An 11,172-nucleotide genomic window follows, 5' to 3' on the forward strand; every position below is an offset into this window, starting at 1 on the left:
ACAATTCAGCATTTTTACAAAGTTGGGCAACCACCACCCCTAATTCCAGAACATTTTCATCACCCCAAAATGAAACTCACTGTCTGTTCACAGCACCCAGTCACTGGCAACCATAAATTCCTTTCCTGTCTCTATGGATTTGCCTACACCAAACATTCTGTAACAATGGTATGAGAAAGTAAGTGGTGATTTTGTGTCTGGCATCTTTTACTTAGCATGATGTTTTCCAGGTTCGTGCATGTTATAGTACCTGTTGGCACTTCTTTCCTCTTAATGGCTGAATAATATTCCATTGCACGGACATGCCACATCTTTTTTTTGAGACGGAGTTTCACTCTTGTTGCCCAGGCTGGAGTGCAATGGCATTATCTTGGCTCACTGAAACCTATGACTCCCAGGTTCAAGTGATTCTCCTGCCTCAGCCTCCGAGTAGCTGGGATTACATGTGTGCGCTACCACACCTGGCTAATTTTTGTATTTTTAGTAGAGACGGGGTTTCGCCATGTTGGCCAGACTGGTCTCGAACTCCTGATCTCAAGTGATCTGCCCACCTCGGCCTCCCAAAGTGCTGGAATTACAGGCGTGAGCCACTGCACCTGGCTGGACATGCCACGTCTTATTTGGGTTGTTTCCACCTTCCCAGCTATTTTGAGTAACGCTCTTGCGAACGTTTGTGTATGAATTTCCATGTGTGCTTATGCTTTTGCTTCTCTTGGGTCTGAGAATAGAAATGCTGGGTCATATGGTTACTCTAGGTTCAACTTTTTTTTTTTTTGAGGCAGACTTTCGCTCTTGTTGCCTAGCCTGGAGCGCAGTGGCACAATGTCAGCTCCCTTCAACCTCCACCTCCCGGGTTCAAGCGATTCTTCTGCCCCAGCTTCCCAAGTAGCTGGGATTACAGGCACATGCCACCACATCCAGCTAATTTTTATATTTTTAGTAGAGACAGTTCACCATATTGCCCAGGCTGATCTCGAACTCTTGACCTTAGGTGGTCTGCCCGCCTCAGCCTCCCAAAATGCTGAAAGTACAGGAGTGAGCCATCATGCCAGGCCTCAACTTATTATTTTTTTTTTAAGCTAGTCAACTGAAGCAGTGGAAGTGGAGAAATCAACAAAGAAATCTATAACTGGTTGTAATCAAGTAGTTGTAAAAACCACTGCACTTGGACCAGACTCGATATTCAACTTTTGTAAGAACTGCCAGATTGTTTTCCATGGCAGATGCACCATTTTACATTCCCACCAGCAGTGCAGGAGGGTTCCAGTTTCCCACATCCTCATCAACGCTTGTTATCTGTGTGTATGCTTCCAGCCATCCCAGTGGCTATGAAGTGGTCTCTCATTGTGGTTTTGATTTGCATTTCCCTCAAACCTAGTGATACTGAGCATCTTTGTATGAGCTGGTTGGCCATTTGCCTTTCTTCTTTGGAGAAATGTCTTACCAAATACTTCATGCCCATTTCTTAATTGGGTTGTTTGACTTTCTGTTCAGTTGTCAAGTGTTATGACTCGCTCTTTCGCCAGGCTGGAGTGTGGTGACACTATCTCGGCTCACTGCAACGTCCATCTCCCAGATTTAAGCGATTCCCCTGCCTCAGCCTCTTGAGTAGCTGGGACTACAGGCACATGCCACCACACCAGGCTAATTTTTTTTGTATTTTAGTAGAGATGGGGTTTCACCATGGCCAGGATGGTCTCGATCTCCTGACCTCATGATCCGCCCACCTCTCTCTTCCAAAGTGCTGGGAATACAGGCATGAGCCACCGCGCCAGCCTTCTTTTCATATTCTTTAGCTTCTCAGGTAAGGCAAAATACTTTTTCTTCTGAATACAATTGATCCATTTTTTAATTTAGTTGCTTATATGGATGTCTTTGTAAATCTACTCCTCTAACTCTCAAGCTTCAAAAGACATTTTCATTAGAAGTGGGTCTTCCTAATTACTGCCCTTTCAAGTACCCAGGCTAGAAATCCGAGTTATTCCCAGTCACACACACTCATCATTTCTGTTACCTCAGGTCCTTCTTGATCTCCTTACAGCACATCTCTTGCCCCGCTTGCTCCCACCCTACTCCTCAATGTGGGGCTTCCCAGTCTTTCTCTGCCTTTGCTTTCCCCAGAGCTGTCAATCTCCCACCCAGCTTACAACTGGCCAGCATGCATGGAACCTTCACCGGCCTCCTGATCCATGCAAAGATGCAGCCTCAAGCCCTCCACAAACCCAGCATTAAGACTCTGCATTCTGTTTCTCACCTTCATGTTTCTGTGTGTGTGTCTCCTAACACCTGGAATACCTTTCTCCTCTCCATGTCCAAATCCTTCCATGCCAACAAAGTCTACCTTAAACCATTATCCCCTTTCCCCTGTCCAAGGCAGAAGTTCTTCTCTTCCCTATGCCCTCCTGGCTTTGCTGACATCTCTCTTCCTAGCCCACCAGTGCTGTTGTCATCATGCAAGCCACCCCCACTCTCACTAGACAGTAACAATGATGGCAGGGAATGTGTCTTCTCCCTCATCGTGCCAGGCAGTTTCCTAACTACACTGGAGTCATCTACCCACAACCCCAACTCCCTTACCAATAAGACCTTCAGTTCAGATTGCCCCTTCCACCCTGCTCTTCTCTCACCTAGTTCCTGCTCTGCCTATCTCTAACTGGATTTTCTGTTATTTGCAATATAAAAATTCATAACCGATATTGCACTCACCCAAAGAAAAATTTATAAATGAGCATTTAAACCTACAAAAAAGAAATATTATTTCCACTAGAACAACATCCTTTGCTTTGCAATTGCAATTGATATAGGGTCATTAACATAGCAAGCTTCACTAGTATATTCAAAGATGGTAATATATTTAAATACATTACATACAATTTTTAAATAATGTATAGTTAATATCAAGAAAGGGTCCTATTATTAAATAATAATTCCTACAAACTAAATCTAAAAATAATTTGTAATTAACTGTTAAGAATTCATTTTGTTAAAGGAGATCAAACCTGAGAGTAGGTTTATTTGCTTTTCAAGTAACACATAATAATCATTTAAAAACATTTAATAGGAATATAATAAACTCCAGGGGCTTTCTGGAGAGTTTTGAATTCAGTGCTCCTTCAAGTTTCCTTTCTTTCTTTTCTTCTTTTTGAGACAGGCTCTCACTCTGTTGCCCAGGCTGGTCTATAACTCCTGGGCTCAAGTCATCTGCCTGCCTTGGCCTCTCAAAGTGCTGAGATTACAGGTGTGAGCCACTCTACCTGGCCAAGTTTACTTTCTTATAAAGAGAGAAAGAAAAAAAATAACATCTACTCAATTATTTTAAGGTTCAGATTTTAAAGAAAAGCTAAAATTAGAGAAGAACTAATTCAGCAAAATCCTGTGACACAGCAGGGAGCATAGACATGAGCACCCACCTGCTTCCGGGCGCTGTCCATCATCTTCATTTTCATGGAAAACTTGCAGCTCCTGATCAGGGAGCTGATGTCTTCTTCCTGCTCTTGCATTTCCCCCCCGTCCTCTGGGTCTCCATCTTCATCCACATTCATACTGGTATCTTCTGGAAGAGAGGTAAGCTTCTCCTCTATTTTGCTGAGAAAGAAACATCTACACAAAGAAAAATGAGACAGTGTCACAGACTCAGGAATAGGAAACTGCTGGATAGCAATTACAGGCAGAAATTGTACACTTAGCAAATGTTCACTTTTTTTTTTTTTTTTTTTTTTGGAGACAGAGTCTTGCTCAATCACCTGCACTGGAATGCAGCGGTGCAATCTTGGTTCATTGCAACCTCTGCCTCCCCGTTCAAGTGATTCTCCTGCCTCAGCCTCCTGAATAGCTGGGACTAGAGGCGTGCACCACCACACCGGCTAATTTTTGTATTTTTAGCAGAGTTGGGGTTTCGCCATGTTGGCCAGGCTGGTCTCGAATTCCCAAACTCAGGTGATCCACACACCTCAATCTCCCAAAGTGCTAGGATTACAGGCATGACCCACTGCACCTGGCCTTTGTTCACATTTAAACCATAAATATACACTCTACGTATTACACTTACTACCCATTTTAATAAACCAACTCTTTAAAGATTACCAATGATATTTTAAGAGTACTTTCTAGATATCACTTAGTGCTTCCACTTACACAAAATAAAAATTCAGGCTCAGAATTTTCCCTTCCTTCCTTCCTTCCTCCCTCCCTTCTTTCTTCCTTTCTTTCTTTTTCTTTCTTTCCCTCCCTCCCTCCCTCCCTCCCTCCCTCCCTCCTTCCTTTCTTTCTTTTTCTTTCTTTTCCTTTCTTTCTTTTTAAACGACAGAGCATGTCTCTGTTGCCCAGGCTGGAGTGCAGTGGTAAGATCTCAACTCAGTGCAACCTCCACCTCCCAGGCTCAAGCCAACCTCCTACCTCAGCCTTTCCAGAATTTGGGACTACAGGCGCATGTTGCCATGTAACTTTTATTCTAGTTTACTGTCTGAATTATTCTATCTTATTACTGTTATTGTTGTTACTCTTACTGTGCCTCATTTATAAATTAAATTTTATCATAGGTGTGTTTGTACAGGAAAAGGTAGTATACAAAAGGTTTGGTATTATCCATGGTTTCAAGATTCCACTGGGGATCTCTGAATGTATCTCGTACAGACAAGAGAACTATATTCACAAGTTACATTCCAAAATTAACTGATAAAAACAACCAGGAGAACATATTCATCTCAATAGAAAACAGAGGCTAACTCTATCCTGACCTGTACAATGGAATGATCATAGAAGGACCTTAAAGCTGCCATTTTAACTATGCTCCAGGGGGTCAAGAAAACAACACATACAATAAATGAAAAGGTATCTCAGCAGAAAAAGAGAAAATGTTTTTTTTGTTGTTGTTTTTGAGATAGAGTATTGCTCTGTCGCCAGGCTGGAATGCAGTGGCAAATCTCGGCTCACTGCAACCTCTGCTTTCCAGGTTCAAGCTATTCCCCTGTCTCAGCCTCCTGAATTTCTGGACTACAGGCACGTGCCACCACACTCGGCTAATTTTTTGTATTTTAGTAGAGATGGGGTTTCACCATGTTGGCCAGGATGGTCTCGATCTCCTGACCTCATGATTTGCCCACCTTGGCCTCCCAAAGTGTTGGGATTACCGGCATGAGCCCTCACGCCCAGCCGAGAGAATGTTTTTTAAAAACATAAATGGAAATATTACAACCGGAAAATACAATACCTAAGATAAAATAGTTACTACACAGACTTACTAGAAGAACAAGTAAGACAAAAGAAAGTAAAAGACTGAAGATAAATCAATAGACATGATCTAACATGATGAATAACCCCCCTTCCCCCCCCAAAAAAAGATGGAATAAAAATGAACAAAGCCAGGGACCTATGGAACAATATCAAAAGGCATAATGTATGTATAACTGGATTCCCACAAAGAGACCAAGAGAAATTTGGACAAAAGTATTTGGAAAAACACAATGACTGAAAACTCCCCAAATTTGGTGACATAAAGGTCAGTGAACTTCAGGCAAGATAAATTCAAAGAGAACCATGCCTAGACATATCATAATCAAACTGCTAATCCTTGAAATCAGCCAGAAAAATATGACACATTACATATTTACATATAATACAACAGTGGGAATAACCAGGACTTTATCTTCAGAGACACAGCAGCCAAAAGATACTGCAAGGGGCAGGGAGAATCAACCCAGACTCTACATCCTAAGAAAGTGTTCTTCAAGAATGACATAAATAAAGATAACGTCAGAGTAGGAAAAACTAACAGACTTCATCACAAGTAGACCTGCATTACAAGAATTGCTAAAGGAGGATTTTTCAGGCTAAAGGAAAATGACACAAGAGGAAAAGCTGGGTCTTAGGAATAAATGATGAGTACAGAGTGGCAAGTATAATAAAAGACATATGCTTATGTTCTAAAGAACATATAAAGAACATATGAAAACATAACACATAAAGAACATAGAAGACACACTTATGTTCTAAAGAACATGTGAGGGAAAATGTATATGTTCTTTCGAATATGTATGACTGTTAAAAGTACAGTATTATCTAGGGTGTCTTCATGTTACTTCATATATAAACATACCTGAAATCCATCCACACACACATCAATAAATCATTACTTCACAATGATAAAAGGAGTATTTCAGAAGGGTACAGTGGCTCACACATGTAATTAAGCATTTTGGGAGGCCAAGGCAGGTGGATCACTTGAGGTAAGGAGTTTGAAACCAGTCTGACCAACAATGGAAAAACCCTGTCTCTACTAAGAACACAAAATTAGCTGGGCATGGTGGTGCATGCCTGTAATCCCAGCTACTTGGGAGGCTGAGGCAGGAGAATGGCTTGAAACCGGGAGGCCGAGGCTGCAGTGAGCTGAGATTGCGCCTTTGCACTCCAGCCTGGGCAACAAGAGGGAAACTCTGACTCAAGAACAACAACAAAAAGGAATTTCATCAGAAAGACAGCAGTTATCCATGTGTATGTACCTAATAACAAAAGCAAAATATAGTATGTAAAAATACACAGAATTAAAGGGAGAAATAGACAATTCTGCAATCACAGGAGATTTTGACATTCCTATCTCAGTAGTGATGGAACGACACAAACGAACAGTAAAGACATGGAAGATCTGAAAAGTACTGCTGATCACCTTGATCTCACTGACATGGACAAAACATGATACCCAAGAACTACAGAATATACATGGGGTATTTACTAAAATAGACCATATGGTGGCACATAAAACAAGTCTCAATAAATTTAAAAGGACTGAAACCATATAGAGGGTGTTTTGTGACCACAGGGGAATTTAGAAATCAGTAAGACGGCCAGAAAACCAAGGTATTTGGAAATTAAAACACTTTAAAATATTTAATGGATCAAGTCACATGAGAATTAGGAAAATATGTTGAACTGAATGACATACCAAAATTTGCAGAATGCAGCTAAAGCAGTAGAAGGACTCCTGTAACTTTAAATGCTTATTAGTAAACGGAAGAAAAGGTGTAAAATCGACAGTTTCTACCTAAAGAAACTACAAAAAGAAAAGCAAAGTAAATCTAAAGTAGAAAGAAAAAAATAGTAAAGATGACAGCAGAAGTCAGTTAAATAGAAAACAGATAATTTAAAAAACTGATAAAAAAAAAAACTGGTCCTTTGAAAAGATCAACAAAACTGACAAACTTTTACCCAGATGAATCAAGGATTAAAAAAGAGAACACAAATCACCAATATCTGGAATGAAAAAGGGGTTCCCTCCACAGATACTATAAATAATAAAAAGGATAAGAGAATAATGTGAACAATTTTAAACCAATAATTTGATGACTTTAATGAAATGGACAAATTTATTTTAAAAAACAAATAACGAAGGCAGAAATTTAAAAAGAAATGGACAAAGTGATTGAAAATTACAGTTTAACAAAAATGACACAAAAAGAAATTGAAAAAAAAATTGGGGGCGGGGGATGGGGGTGCTGGGGGACGGGATGGAGTCTCACGCTCTGTCTCCTGGGCTGGAGTGCAATGGCACGATCTCTGCCCACTGCAACCTCCACCTCCTGGGTTCAAGCGATTCTCCTGCCTCAGCCTATAGCTGGGATGCAGAAAAAGTGATAAAATTCAACACCCATTTATAATAAAACATAACTCTCAGAAAACCAGGAACAAAAGGGAATTTCCTCAATGTGATAAAAGGCATTTATTAAAAAAAAATCATTTTTTAAGGCTGAATGAGTGAGTTGTCTTCTCTAACATCAGAAGTAAGACTAAGATGGTCATTTTAGCACTTATATTCAAGTCTGTACTTGATGTCCTCACGGTTTTAACAAAGCCGGAAAAAGGAATACATGACATAAAGTTCAAAAAGAAATAAAATGACCCTATCTGCAAATGATATGATAGAAAATCCCAGAGAATCTGCAAAATGTGAACTAAAACTAATAAGTTAGCAAATATACAAAGTTAATATATAAAAAGCAATTTATATTAGCAGCAAATAACTGGAAAATATAAAACAATTTTGAGGAAAATATCCATTTATAACAGTGCCAAAAAACATAAAATACTTAGGAATAAATCTCACAAAAGACATCCACGATCTCTATACTGAAAAAATACAAATCAATGATATTAAAGAGATCTAAATTAACAGAGATATGTCATATTAATGAACTGGGTAACTCCATATTGTTAAGATGACAACTCCCCCACAGTGAACTATAGTCAATACAGTCCCAATCAAAATCTCAGCAGTTTTTCTTTATACATATTGACAAAAATATTCTAAAATGCAAAATAAATGCAAATAAACTAAAATAAATTAGTTTTCATAAAGAAAAGCAAAGTAGAGCTGGGTGTCATGGCTCATGCCTGTAATCCCAGCACATTGGGAGGCTGAGGTGGGTGGGTCACTTGAGCCCAGGAGTTCCAGACCTGCCTGGGCAACATGGTAAAATTCTGATTCCACAAAAAAAAAGAAAAAAATTAGTCAGGCACGGTGGCACATGCCTGTGGTCCCAGCTACTTAGGAGGCTGAAGTGGGAGGACTGCTTGAGCCTGGGAGTTTGAGACTGCAGTAGACCATCATTGGGCGACAGAGTAAGACCTTGTCTCAAAACAGAAAAGTTCAATAACTCAACCTATCTTACTTCAAAACATACTATAAAGCGACATAAATGAAGTTTGCTATTGTGAAAAAACACAAAACAAGGGCTATAGTAGCAACCAGAAATAGACCCACATATACATGGTCAACTGATTTTCCAAAAAAATTGCCAAGACAACTCAATTATAAAAGGCTTTTTGAACAAATGGGGCTAGATAGATATCTATATGGAAAAAGTAAACACCTACCCCTACTTCACACCATTTACAAAAATTATCTTCTAATACATCAAAGACCTAAATGTAAGAGCTAAAACTGTAACATTTCTAAAAGAAAACAGAATAGGCAAGATGAGCCTGGTTTGTCAGCGTAAAGGGGAGCCTGCTGGCCAAACCTGAGATAATTGAACACAAAATAAATAAGAACAGTAGTAGGTTATATCCCATTAAATAAAATTGGAATCCCTGAGTCTGTACTGATAATCTTTAAACAGTAAATAAGTAAGTAAACAGAGAAGGGAGGGTGCCTCCTTACAATAAGATGTAGACAATAAACATGGAATGAATGGTGGAGTTACTTCTGATTATTTGCAGCCATTATTGTCAAGACTAGTTTGGGCCAGGAGTCATCCACAAATGTGAAATATGGAGGGGTAAGTCTTAGGAGAAGCAGGACATTTATATGTCTCAAAGCAGTTCCCACAGTTATTTGTTTGTTGCAAAGAAAAAAAAAATGGCATTATACGGTGGAGAGACTAAACAATATTTTAACCAAACAATCAAAATTATCACCAGGGCAGGTGTGGTAGGTAACTTCTGTAATCCCAGCACTTTGGGAGGCCAAGGTGGGTGGATCACTTGAGGTCAGGAGTTCAAGACTTGCTTGGCCAACATGGTGAAACCCTGTCTCTACTAAAAATACAAAAATTAGCCAGGCATGGTAGTGTGTGCCTGTAATCCCAGCTACTTGGGAGACTGAGGCAGGAGAATCACTTGAACCCGGGAGGCAGACATTACAGTGAGCTGAGATTGCACCACTGCACTCCAGCCCTGGGCAAAAAGACTCTGTATCTAAATAAATAAATAATCACCAGTAAAAGGCAGAAGGACACTGTCCCCCACATGTGATTTGCTACCCTAAGGAGTATTCTGGCCAGAGGCAGATCACCTGAGGCCCACCATGAAGAAACGTTAAGACAAACCCAAACAGTGGAACATTCCTCAAAAGTGTCAATATTATGACACACAAAGCCTTTTGGGAGACTAAAAATTGACACAATAACTAAATGCAGTCCATCATTCTGTACTGACCCCTTCGTAGAGATGGAGAAAATGCCGCAAAGGACATTACAGGGACAACTGACAAAACAGAAATTGGGCTCTGGAGGAAAACTGAAAGCACCAAGGTACATCACTGAACTGCAGTTATATAAAAGAATCCTCTTTTTCTTAGGAAATGAACACTGATCTATAACTAGGCAAAGGGATGTATCCAGCTTAAACTCACAACTGTTTCAAAAAATAAATAATATGTAGGGTCTGGGAGAAAAGAAACAAATGTAAACACTAACATGGAAAAATGTTTAAAATGTTATTTAAAAAATCAGTGAATCTGGGTTAAAGGCACCCTGGAGAGCACTAGTTTTCTTGCAACTTTTCCACAAGAACTCATTTCAAAATAAAACGTTAAAAAAAAAATAGTAGTAGTGGAGGAAATAATGGAAGAACACTACACTTGGGGTCAGAGTCGTTGAGTCCTATTTCCTATGCACATTTGTGTGCAATAAACCACAACCTCTCTGATTTTACTACATGGTTACTACCTGCCCTATGGATTCCACAGGGTAGTTATAGGGTGGGAGAAGATAAGGATATGAAAATGACCTGAGACCTGGGAAAGTGACACACGACTGCATAATGAAGTTGGGAGGTAGGAGGCATGAGTGTCAAAAATCCAAGCTATAAAATACGATAATAAAAATCATTATGTAGTCAACTTCTTTGTAGTCACCTGACTACTTAACATTCTGTCTTACGGGAAGAGCAAACGCACACTGACTTTGTCTCCCTTCTTGGAGGAGCAGGTTTAGGATCAGCCACCAGCACCTCCTGACAGCAGCATCCCCACAGGGCGAGTGAGAAAGAGGACACTGCAGACACGGAGAGCTCTGTCAGAACTACTTACATGGGAAACAGGCAGGATGGAAAACAGCTTCACTAGACTCAAATCCCACATTTCTCTAAACCATCATTTGGAAAAAAAAAACATGCCAAAAATTTCAAAAAACAATCCACATTTGACTCAAAGGGACTATATCTTACCGATTTGTGATGATGTCATCCCAGATGTTCATTGGGTCCATTTTAACATCTGGATATCTGTTTGTCCAGGTGTTCAGAAGTCTCTTAAGGTTAACTTGAGATGATAAATTACCTAAGAATAGTATTAGATAGTGACTATACCCACAGCTCAACCAAATGATAAAGTGAGGTCACTATCAGTAAATAGGACATTCAAACTTCCTGCCCCCTAATTTTTTTTTTTTTTTTTTTTTT

The 11,172-nt window shown here is 39.8% G+C and overlaps 1 protein-coding gene across 3 annotated transcripts in view; it reads right to left on the reverse strand.

The window, feature by feature from the left end:
* Window positions 1–11,172, reverse strand: part of PRKDC (protein kinase, DNA-activated, catalytic subunit) — a 186,211-nt gene that overhangs the window by 28,963 nt on the left and 146,076 nt on the right. For all 3 annotated transcript variants that reach the window (XM_017516405.2, XM_017516404.2, XM_037734203.1), the window contains 2 exons: window positions 10,939–11,050; window positions 3,411–3,600 (listed from right to left, as the gene is read on the reverse strand). In XM_017516405.2, the coding sequence (XP_017371894.1) occupies window positions 3,411–3,600; window positions 10,939–11,050 (302 nt within the window). The remainder of the gene's footprint in view (window positions 1–3,410; window positions 3,601–10,938; window positions 11,051–11,172) is intronic.

Source organism: Cebus imitator, unplaced genomic scaffold (assembly GCF_001604975.1).
Source record: "Cebus imitator isolate Cc_AM_T3 unplaced genomic scaffold, Cebus_imitator-1.0 Scaffold584, whole genome shotgun sequence".
Lineage (NCBI taxonomy): Eukaryota > Metazoa > Chordata > Mammalia > Primates > Cebidae > Cebus > Cebus imitator.